The following is a 12,560-nucleotide window of genomic DNA, read 5'->3' as shown; positions in this document are numbered from 1 at the left end:
TAAATTCATCGTCGTCGTCTTAAACGCACATCACAAGCAATGCATTGATTTCGTGCGGTTCACATCTTTTTAATGTCAACTCTTACGAAATCAAACAGACGCCATGCATGCTGGTTACTAAGCAACCACAGCCGCTGTCAATTGGCGCTTTTGTTTACCTTTGCAGTAACCTAATTGTTTATAGCGGATTTATATATTTGATAGTCAATTTTGTGTCAATAATAATAATTATTTTTTTCTGGTTTTATTTTTTCGTTGTTTGTGATACTCCATTAAATGGAACGGACTGAAGTCAATTATTGAAACTGTTCAACGGTGGAGCTACAAAACTTCGAATTAAAATTCAATATAAAGACACTTTATTTAATAAACACTAAATCAAATTCAAAGTATTTGTCTGCGTGAATATATGCGTATGTCTGTGCGCATGTTAATATGCATATATATACGTGTGTGTGTGTGCGTTTGTGCGTGTTTGTATGAGTGTGTGAGAGCGTGCGTGCAGGTGCATACATACAAGTATGTATGTATATATGTTATGTAAACATGCATACATGTAGATGTATATTTGTAGACATGTATATACATACATACATACATACACACATATATATATACGCTCTGACACATGTACATATATACGCGTATACATACATGCGCGTATATATATTGTATGTATGTATGTATGTAGGTAGGTAGGTATGTATGTATGTATGTATGTATGTATGTATGTTTGTTTGTTTGTTTGTTTGTTTGTTTGTTGTTTGTTTGTTTGTATGTATGTATGTCATTGTTCAGTTTTAATTCAAGATTTCTTGCCAATAGAGAAAGAACCGGTTTCTAACCTAGATCCAAGGCTCCTTCATTAGAATTTCAACATCAACAACAGGGTATGTATGTATGTGTGTATGTATGTACGTATGTATGTATGTATGTATGTACGTATGTATGTACGTATGTATGTGTGTATGTATGTACGTATGTATGTATGTATGTATGTATGTATGTATGATGTGTATGTATGTATGTATTATGTATGTATGTATGTACGTATGTATGTAGTATGTATGTATGTGTGTATGTATGTATGTATGTATGTATGTATGTATGTATGTATGTTTGTATAGAGTTTTGTGTGTTTTATTTTATGTATGTATTCTCATGCATATAGTTATATATCTAGACATTGTTCATATATATTCAAATAATAAACTTCTGGAAAGTTTTACAGATTTTTTAGTTCCAGTGATGGATTGGATCTGTAGACTTCGAATTAGCTGTCTCCTATGTATGTATGTATGTATGTGTGTGTATGTATGTATGTAGTGTGTGTGTGTATGTATGTATGTATGTACGTATGTATGTATGTATTATGTATGTATGTTTGTATGTTATATGCAGTTACGTAGGCATCAATTATAACTGCAACTTTTTTAGGGTAGAATTATAGTTTATGCACATGTGTGACTGTCTGCGCATGCTCATTCTAGGAATTCCAAACGGAGAATCTCTTAAAATATTTTAGAAATCTTCATTGCCACACTAATCGATTCATTTTAGACGTTACGAATCGATTCCATTTGTTCATTCTTGGAAAATGCTACCATTTCCAAGTTGTATGTGAGTCTTTTTTTTTTTTTTTTACACAGACAAGTATACATGTAATAATAGGTGCTAATGAGAATCTATAGCCAGAATACAGAACGGTAAGTTCCGTTCTCTTTAAGTTGCGCAACTTTTTAGGGGTCATTCACATCTATTGAGACACCTGACCTTTACAGCAGTGCACGACTCTTGTTCTCTTTCCCATAGAACAATGACAAGACTGTTGTGTTTGAACTGGACAGCTTTTTCTTTTAAATACTCCGCCATTTTATTTTTTAATGTATAGATACATTCTGATTCTGCTATATCGTTGGCATGATCTTCATGTTTGAGTTAATCCTTCCTATAGACAGCATTGAAAAGTAGTTTCGGCCATGATGTCCTATCATGGGAAGGCAGTGCCATACATATATGCTCGAACAATTGTTGATAATGTAGGCGGTAACTTCCATATTGATTGGCAAAATCGATATTTTCTATCGCAACAAAGTTTTCAACTATACTTAACTTGCCTGATGATAAGGAGAAGTTATTCTTCCTGCTGGCAGAATCGTTAGCACGCCGGACGAAATGCGTAGCCGTATTTCGTCTGCCGTTACGTTCTGAGTTCAAATTCCGCCGAGGTCAACTTTGCCTTTCATCCTTTCGTGGTCGATTAAATAAGTACCAGTTACGCACTGGGGTCGATATAATCGACTTAATCTGTTTGTCAGCCCTTGTTTGTCCTTTCTGTGTTTAGCCCCTTGTGGGTAGGAAAGAAATAGGTATTTCGTCTGTCTTTACGTTTTGAGTTCAAATTCCACCGAGATCAACTATGCCTTTCATCCTTTCGGGGTCGATAAATTAAGTACCAGTTGTGTATTGGGGTCGATCTAATCGACTGGCACCTCCCCAAAAAATTTTGGTCCTTGTGCCTAGAGTAGAAAAATATTTTTTAGGTTGAGCGTTGAGTGATACTACGTAGCGCTCGAAATCCATTTATCCGTTTTTGGTCTTATCCCTCTGTCTAGCAGAGATCCTTACCGTGTCATTGCTGATTTAGAAGTTACTTTTAATGGCTAGTATCTTCCTATCCTTGATTGATCAAACCACTAATCTCTTCATGTGTCTTGTGTAAATTCTCAAATGTTGGTTCAAGTACTGATACTGAAAAAGTCACCTGGACTGTCCTAATTTCCATACATTTCAAAGCTCTTTTAAACTATTCTTTTATTACTCACAATACTGACGGAAGGGATATTATCATCAATTCCACGATATTTGAAATACTTGTTATTTGACCGGCCCTCTGTGTCCATATTCTTCATATAGTCAACTATCTTTCATCGATTAACTCCCAAATATGGACATTTATCGCAACAAGACTCCATTCCTGGGTACAGTGAGAGTGTCGTTAACATTACCTGAATGCAGCTTCAGCTCAGCCATAAAACGTTCTGAGTGACAGCCACATTCTTCTCTGTGGCTCCTAAAATTTATTCTTGGCATTTTCTCATAAATGCCGACAAATGGTTTTCTGCCAGGACGAACAGTGGTACAAACAAGTTATCACGCTGAAATACAGCCTTCGATAATCTAATTCTATTTTGGACTAGTATAACTCTCTGTAATAGCTGTGTGGCCCGAATTGTATTCAATCTTTTAAGAGCATCAGCTCGAGCAGATGAAAACTTAGCTACGCGTAGTGACTCGCATACCAATAACTGAGCGACATAGTGAGTTAAACACTTACTTATAATAAAATAATAAATGCGCCCTTTTAAAGCCTAGCCAGGCTCATGGGCCCGGTTTCCCGGTTTCTATGGCGTATGTGTTCCCCAGCTGGACGGGACACCAGTCCATCGCAGCGTTACTCATTTTTACCAGCTGAGTGGACTGGAGCAACGTGAAATGAAGTGTTTTGCTCAAGAAAATAACGCGTCGCTCGGTCCTGGAATCGAAACCGCAATCTTACGATCATGATGCTGACACCCTAACCACTAAGCCACGCTCCTCCACAAACACTTTCTTATAGACTAACTATATTATGAATCGATTTCAACGATGCTACTTCTCAGCCTTCTTGATGTTTTCTTGATGGGGACACCATCAGATACCTATCAGATACATTATCAGTTACCATACCGTTTGCTTGGCATTGATTTTGAAGAAATGCTTTCAAGTCACATGCGAACGGTTTATACTCATCATTTAAATAATTTAAGGACCTGTATTTTGTCGGCTACAATTATTAATTTTTCGACAAGTGTTGTCAGTCAATCTACTGTCAGTCAATCCACTACATCGAGTTTAGTGTCTATTTTCTTTTTACAGCAGGTTGGCGAGAGCTTCCCTGTAGAAACGGCGCTTCCTATACCAATAACCGAAGATCAATTAACTCCTATATGATTTTCTATTCGGTATTTTTAGAAATCCTTTCAGAAAAATTACACTGCTAATGCCATATACATACTGAAGACGATTGCAGTTCCCTTCGTAGCTTATTTAGCGTACGCTGTTGTACAGCTTATTTGCGTTCCAGAATCCTTCCAGAATAAATCCAGATCATCCAAGACTTATATCGATATTCTTACCATTTCTTACAATAATTATACTTTTGATTTACAGTTCGTAGTTCAAGTATAAAGATAATTTGTATACCAGGAGCAGGTGTGGCTGTGTGATAAGTAGCTTGCTTACCAGCCACATGGTTGTGGGTTCAGTCCCACTGCGTGGCACTTGTGCAAGTGTCTTCTACAATAGCTTCGGGCCGACCAAAGCCTTGTGAGTGGATTTGGTAGATGGAAACTGAAAGAAGCTCGTCGTATGTATGTATATATATATATATATATATATATGTGTGTGTGTGTGTGTGTGTGTGTGTGTGTGTGTGTGTGTGTGTGTGCGTGCGTGTGTGTGTGTGTGTGTGTGTGTGTGTGTGTGTGTGTGTGTGTGTGTGTGTGTGTTTGTCCCCCCAACATCGCTTGTCAACCGATGCTGGTGTTTTTACGTCCCCGTAACTTAGCGGTTCGGCAAAAGAGTCCAATAGAATAAGTACTAGGCATATAGAGAATAAGTCCTGGGGTCGATTTGCTCGACTGAGGGCGGTGCTCCAGTACAGCCGCAGTCACATGACTGAAACAAATAAAAGAAAAGAAAAGAAAGATACCCGTGAGTTTTCATATCGGCATTTCCTGTAGGTTTTGGGTAGTCTGTAACAGGATTGCAATTAATAGTTTACGTATTAACAATTTTCTCTTTGTATCTGATAACAGCAATCACATGCCCGATAATCTTTTGGCGAGTACTAGCCTACCGATAATCTTTTGACGAGTACTGATCCGTTTTGCTTGTTTGCCGTCATTCGATCTCTGTTATTCCTACTTATCCATAAACAGTAATTATGGCCTTTCTCACTTTGATGAACTTCTTGGAATTACAACACAATACAGAAGCTTCGTTTCATGTTAAGTGTTCTTTCGTAAGTTGATTGATCAAATAACATCACTTCAGTAGGTTTTCTCTTGATTCGAGTCGTAATTGTCCTTTCACTAAATAGCTTGTTGAGTAGCCTCCTCTTTAAATCTTCTGTGAACTGTGTTTTAACCTTTTTTGTATCCTCTACTCAATTCTGTATATTTATAAACGCCTGTCATTGTCCCTATAAAGGTGTGAGTCCTATTGTTCAAGCTTTACTTTAAACGTAGTTCATGAATTAGTAATTTTCTCTGGAGTAGAATCTACTTAGCTGTTGTTAACTGCTTTGCTGGCAGCGGGGGAGACTCACCACAATATTTACATCAGTATCAACACCAACACCACCATCACTATCACCACCACCACCACCACCACCATTGTCATTATCATCAGCATCAAAAACAAATGATGCAATGAGGGAGCCTTCTCGAACTCTTAGAAATATATAATGATGAATAATGTAATCTTAACTTAAGTTAATTTTTTGGCTCAAAAATCAAAAAGCAAGGCCATGTAGGGGGGACATAGAGTTATGTACAGGGAGGGTGTTCATGCAAAAAGTTCAGGCCATTTCTGGTCAAGAGAGACTTTGAACCGAGCAGTCGTCGGCATCTTCACTATCTCGTCCGGCAGCTTATTCCACGGATCAGCAACCCGGACGGAGAAAGCCCCTCTCCTTCGATTGAGATGAAACCTTAGATAGGTAATGCCCGAGAAAATGCCATGAAGAGCACAGCTCGAACACCTTTGATTACAGGTGTGTTCGCTCGGTTAGATTTGACCTGGGACTAAGCAAGTCTATCGACAACAACATCAATAGCAGATATAGTAACACCTGAAATGTAAATAAGGACTTGGAGATGTTCTTGATAGTTTTGAGGGGTTTTTTTTCGTTTTTTCTTAATCATTGTTTTGACATTGAATTCTTTATTTTTTACTGCAGAGTGGAAACTTGTGATGGAACGGCAGAATCCGAAAGTGACTACAGACCAATCAAAGATACTGTGGTTTTTGAACCGAACGAGACTTCGAAAGAGATTCAGGTGGAGATCATTGATGATGACGTTTGGGAACCAGATGAGTTTTTCTACATTAAACTTTATCTGGATTCGGACTCGGCTGAAAATGAGCGAGTAGTTTTGGGCAAAATCGCCATCAATATGGTCACCATTATAAACGATGACGGTAAGTTGACTTCGATTTCTTAAAGGGTATATTGGATTTTTTTTTCCTGTTGGTGATGGGTGAGTCCTGTAATCCAAGAATTGGATGAAGTACCTCTATAGACACTGTCTTCATACTTTTTAGCCATACCCATGGACTTCGTTTAAAGATTTGCAACCAGTTTTTCATGCTAGCGAAACACTCGCCAATTCTACAGCGCTGTTGCACCATTTACTCTCAATTATAGACAATGATACATCATAATACATTTATGTCGTCAAATGCTGGTTCTTTTATATATATATATTTGGTTTCAAAACTTTTTCATGCGAAATCGCGAGTTGAAACAGATTTTGTTGTATCTCGGGAGGATCATCATGTCAATAATAAACACACACACTGATTCTCTTTCACTTAGAACCAGTGCGTGTGTTTATTACTAATGGAAGTTGGCCCTACCAAGATGCTACGATTTTTTGTTCAGTTTTATCGTATAATTATTTGTAGTCATTTTTATGACCCCTACATTAAATATGTTTGACACTGACTTAACTGATTTGTGCTTGCAGATGACAACTCTGGGGTATCTAAACAATTTTTCCAACGCTAAACAATGTACATAATTGTATATTTATTTAGTTTTCATGTCGGCAATCTCCTTTAGGTTTTCGGTAGTCTGTCACAGGGTTACAGTTAACAGTTTACGTATTAACTATTCTCTTTGTATCTGATAGAAAGTACTTTCAAGGAATAAGAAGTTCATCAAAGTGAGAAAGGCCACAATTACTATTCATGGACAAATATGAATAACAGAGATCGAATGATAGCAAACAAGCAAAACGGATTAGTAATTGCCAAAAGGAATTGTTTCATTACTACTTTAACAAATACAGCAAAGTTTAGATTTCGCTGATAACTCCACGATATGACATGCCTAGAGGTGGGTCCCTTAATTGCAGGAATAATCAAAATAATATTAGTTTTTATTTATATTATTTTGTTTTCCTTTTTTTCTTTTCACTGCATTATTATTTCTAGTTAACATTTTGTGGAGGCGCGATGGCCCAGTGGTTAGGGCGGCGGACTCGCGGTCATAGGATCGCGGTTTCGATTCCTAGACCGGGCGTTGTGAGTGCTTGTTGAGCAAAAGCACCTAAAACTCCACGAGGCTCCGGCAGGGAGTTGTGGCGATCCCTGCTGTACTCTTTCGCCACAACTTTCTCTCATTCTTTCTTCTGTTGGCCTGCTCGCTTAGCCAGCGGGGTGGCGTCATTTGCAGGCTAAAACAATGCGAAGCGCAATGTGACCAGCGATGTGTAACAATATCTGATAGCCTGGTCGGTAAAGAGGAGAGGAAAGAGGAGTTAACATTTTAACGATCCCGACACTAAATATATTAACATTAACACTAACATACCTATTTATCGACCAAATAACACTAAAATACCTATATCCATCTTTCTGTCTTTATTCGTATCAGCCTCTCGTTAGCTTTTTATAATTCCCTACATGTAGCATATTAACTGTTTGCCTGTCTTGTGTATCACATGCGATATATTTCCCTGGTGTCTAAGGATCAAATGTGATACACGTTCCCATCTTTTTCAACCACCAAAGTACTCTAAGCACAAGGCCCGAATTTTTTGGGAAGAGGGCGAGTCGATTAGATCGACCCCAGTACGTAACTGGAAGGCAAAGTCCATCTCAGTGGAATTTGAACTCAGAAAGTAAAGACAAGACGAAATACTGCTAGACATTTCGCCCGGCGTGCTAACGCTTCTTATTTCTTTATTGCCCACAAGGGCTAAACATAGAGGGGGCAAACAAGGACAGATAAAGGGATTAACTGGATTACATCGACCCCAGTGCGTAACTGGTACTTAATTTATCGACCCCGAAAGGATAAAAGGCAAAGTTGACCTCGGCGGAATTTGAACTCAGAACGTAACGGCAGACGAAATACCTATTTCTTTACTAGCCACAAGGAGCTAAACACAGAGGGGACAAACAAGGACAGACAAACGGATTAAGTCGATTATATCGACCCCAGTGTGTGACTGGTACTTATTTAATCGAGCCCGAAAGGATGAAAGGCAAAGTCGACCTCGGCGGAATTTGAACTCAGAACGTAACGGCAGACGAAATACCGCTAAGGATTTTGTCCTGCGTGCTAACGTTTCCGCCAGCTCGACGCCTTAGGAAAGCTTTATATGACTCAAAATGCTTGAAACAAGGGCCATGAGTCTGAAAATAAGCATGAACATCTAGGACATACTTTTGAAAATGCTTTGGTCAGGCAGAGGGTTAACTCTAACTTGACTACTGAATATTTAAAGCCTACATTTTCTAATAAGGGAAAAACAAAATCCCGATACACCTCTTCATTAAGTATTAAGTCTAAATTCATTAGCAGCATGTTTCTCCTGTATATATTCTTATCATATAAATGGTATTTCCATAGTGATTAGCAGCTGTCTGTTCGAAAAGCATGAAATAGTTGCTTACAATGGTTACAGAAACATTTAGGAAACGACTTCAATTTATTAATTATTTATTTTCAGTTTGACTGTTGCGGTAGTTTTTTCTTTCGTTTTATTCTTTTTGCAAATTGCTTTCGAATTGTTGCTATCGTCTGGGAGAAAAAACTCCGTTGTGGCATTAATATTTACGGTTTGTTTTCGTAATAAAATGAAGTTGAAATGTTCTTAACGTAGGTGTGTGTGCATATATATTACATATATATATATATATATGTATGTATGTATGTGTATATATATTATATATATATATTATATATGTATGTATGTATGTATGTATATTATATATTATATATGTATGTATATATATATATATATGTATTTATATATATATGTATATATGTATATATATATATATGTATATATATATGTATATAATATGTATATATATATGTGTATATATATATATGTATATATATGTGTGTATATATATATGTATATATGTATATATATATATATACTTTGATACTTTGATACTTTGATACTTTGATAGGTTTCGGCCATTATTGGCCCAGGCCATGTCTAACTTAATAGCACCACCTGGTGAAGTCTTTCAAGTCAGAATTTGGGCACTATGGCCCACTCAAGTAGAGAGTTATTGTTTACAGAGACATATCGGGGGTGTAGGGGGTTTTCCGGGATTTCTTGAAGGAATCTGTCCAAAGACTTCTTGAACCCTATAGGGTCAGTTTCTGTTTTAATGTTTTGGTGTAATGTTAAAGAGAGCGGGGCCAATTGAGGTGAAATAATTGTGCCGTATTGTTGTTATGAGATGAGAGTGCGATTTTGTTTTGGGCGGATGGCACGGGGCCCAAGCCTTGGATGTACCTTAAAGGTGATGCCAACATCATTTGGGCAATGCTGATGGAATATTTTCCACATCATGCAGATGATGTAGCGCTCACGACGACGTTGGAGAGAATAGAGTTTTAGCTTTTCTAGTCGACCCCAATAGTCGAGGCCTGTCATGCCATCTATCTTTTTGTGATTGCCCTTTGAGGTGCTTCAACTTTTATGATACCTTGTATTGTGTGGGGAGACCACAGTGGACAACAGTATTCAAGGTGGGGTCGGGCAAAAGTGGAGAAGAGAAGGATAATGGTGTGGATATCTCTCGACTGGAAAGTTCTGAGAATCCAGGAACACATTCTGCGGGCCATGTCACTTTGGTGTTTATATGAGTGGCCCAGCTTACGTTGTTGTCCACAATTACTCCCAAGTCTCTGATGTTGTTGGACGCCGCGAGAGTTTCACCTGAAGGAAGGGAGTATGGGAGTTTCAGGGCATCCTCTTTTCCAAAGTGGATTAGCTCAAATTTATCCTCGTTCAGCAGCATATTGTTTTTTTCTGCCCATTGGATAACAGCCAGTAGATCTGACTGAAGGCATGTCCGGTCACTCGCCTCATTTATGACCTTCTGTAGCTTGGAGTCATCTGCAAAGATTTTTATGTTGCTGTGCTTGATGATGTCATTAATGTCATTAATGTAAATGATGAAAAGAAGTGGGCCCAGCACAGTGCCTTGCGGAACGCCACTACTGACTTTGGCTGGGCTTGCTTGATTTTACCCCTTCAACTACAACATGTTGAGATCTGTCTGTCAGGAAACACTTAATCCATTTCAGTAACTTTCCAGAGACACCAATGTTGGATAGTTTTTTCAATAGGATCTTGTGATCGACCCTGTCGAAGGCCTTACTGAAATCAAGGTAGATGACATCGGTGTTGGAGCCCTCTCCCAAAGCTCTCAAAATGTCCTCAAAGTGATGCAGGAGCTGCGTTAGGCAGTCCCTTCCATTACGGAACCATGTTGGTTGGAGATCAGCCGTCTGTGCTTTCCAGAAATTGGGTTATTCGAGATCTCACCACCCTCTCAAATACCTTGATGATATGAGGGTGAGTGAGATCGGACGGTAATTCACTGCAAGGGACTTGTTTCCTTTTTGAAAACTGGGACAACAGACTGGGACAGAAGGTTTTTTGGAATATAGCCAGCATCCAGTGAGTTTCTCCACAGATTAGCAAGGGGAGATGCAAGTTGGTGTCGACACACCTTCAGGACACAAGCAGGGAACCTATCGGGGCCTACTGCTGAATTGTGTTTTATTTCGTTTATCGCCGCTAAGACATCAGGGGCACTAAACGTTATGTCCGATATAGTGTGTTGGAGGTGACATCACTGATACAGCCCAGATCGGCCATATCAGGATTGCTGAAAACAGAGCAGTATTGTTTCTGCAGTATCTCGGCCATGGATTTGGCATTATTGGAGAGTGCCAGTTTCGTCAATTAGAGGGCCTACAGTGGAGACAGTGACCCTGCGTTTCTCGCAAATGAAAAGAACACTTTGGGGTTGAGTTTGATTTTTTCAATGGCCCACTTCTCCTCAGCTGATCTTTGGTTATTGATGAGGGTCTTCATGCATTGTTGGAGGTTATATTTTTTGGATTCAAGCAGTGCGATAGCCGTCGAATGTGTGTGTTGCTGTTGGCAGTACTTTAGTTTGTTAAATTTTTTGTTTGTTCTTTTTATTTTTCTGATAATGGTTTTTCTGTTTTGGGGATTCTGCACTTTTTGTTCACAGGTCTTGGTGGGGAGTGTTTTGCACATATGTCTGTGACGGTTGTCTACAAAGATCTGCCAAGATGTTTATGGTTGGTGGAGATGTGTGTATGTGTAAAGGACCAGTCAACATTTGATAGCTCGTTCCTGATTGCATCCCAGTTGGCTTTATGGAGATCCATGTTGTCAAATGGGTGGGCTGGAGGAAGGTCACTAGGATTAGCTTTCGGCTGGTGGAATTTCATGTTACAGAGAACCATGTCATGGTCTGAAAGAAGGGTTTTTTCCACTGTAACGTTATGTATAGTGTTAGTGTGGTTACTAAACACTAGGTCCAAAATGTTCTGATGTCTTGTTGGTGCAAGGACAAGTTGGGACAAGAAAAACTCATTCGTAAAGTCGAAAAGTGACTCTGCTGCTTCTTTGTCAGCGGTTGAGGCGGGAGTGCTTGGTTTCAAACAGTTTGTAGTCCAGTCAACACAGGGTAGATTGAAGTCTCCCATCATGAGTATGTTGCTAGAATGGCACTGTTGAATAAAGCACTTAATGCTGTTGAGGCATTCTTTAAAGCACAGTATGGGTGTTTGGGGCGGCCTATAGAGCCCAATTACTGTCAGGTCATTGGCTGTGTGTGCACGGTGACTGATTCACAGTAGCCGTTGGAGAATATACTATTTCCATCTGCCGTAAATGAATCATGCAGGAAAATGGCAGTTCCACCCTTCTCTGCCGACCGATACGATCCGCGCGGATGGTTGTGAAATTCTTCACTCTCACTTCGGCTTCCAAGTGGGAGTTGTCAAGGTGGGTCTCAGTGAGAATGAAGAAAGGGATGTGGTGTGAATGGTTACCAACCCAGTCTTCAATGAATTGGACCTTCCATTTTTGTGCATTGATGGAAGGGCTGACACCTTGTGCATTGAGTAGGAATGTGGAGGTTAGTGTAGTGGCTGGTTTTGACTGTTGCAGGGGGCTTGGATTTTTTGTGTGTGTTAGTGGCAGCAATGTGGGGAATTGGTGCACTGGGGTAATAGCATAGGATGGGTGAGTGATGGCTAGAATGTTTTTGTTTTTGTATCTCTTTTGCCATGTTCAACATGGCTAAAAAAGAATTTTCCTGCTTAGGGAGCAGTTTTGGCTGGAGGTGTGGTTGCACTGTTGGATAGGGTTGTAGTTTCCACTTTTGTTGTTGTTGTTTTTGTGTCTTCCTGAAAAGACTGGACCAGCATTACTGCA

The 12,560-nt window shown here is 39.2% G+C and overlaps 1 protein-coding gene across 1 annotated transcript in view; it reads left to right on the top strand.

Moving 5' to 3' along the window:
- The window catches only part of LOC115211727 (sodium/calcium exchanger 3-like), a 360,402-nt gene that overhangs the window by 296,968 nt on the left and 50,874 nt on the right, over nt 1-12,560 (top strand). The window contains exon 6 of the mRNA XM_036503191.1: nt 6,005-6,246. Coding sequence (XP_036359084.1) covers nt 6,005-6,246 — 242 coding nt within the window. The remainder of the gene's footprint in view (nt 1-6,004; nt 6,247-12,560) is intronic.

The sequence above is a fragment of the Octopus sinensis genome, linkage group LG5 (genome assembly GCF_006345805.1).
Source record: "Octopus sinensis linkage group LG5, ASM634580v1, whole genome shotgun sequence".
Classification (NCBI taxonomy): Eukaryota; Metazoa; Mollusca; class Cephalopoda; order Octopoda; family Octopodidae; genus Octopus; species Octopus sinensis.
The sequence above is the reverse complement of the archived record's forward strand: the minus strand, read 5'-3'. Positions and strand labels throughout refer to the sequence as shown.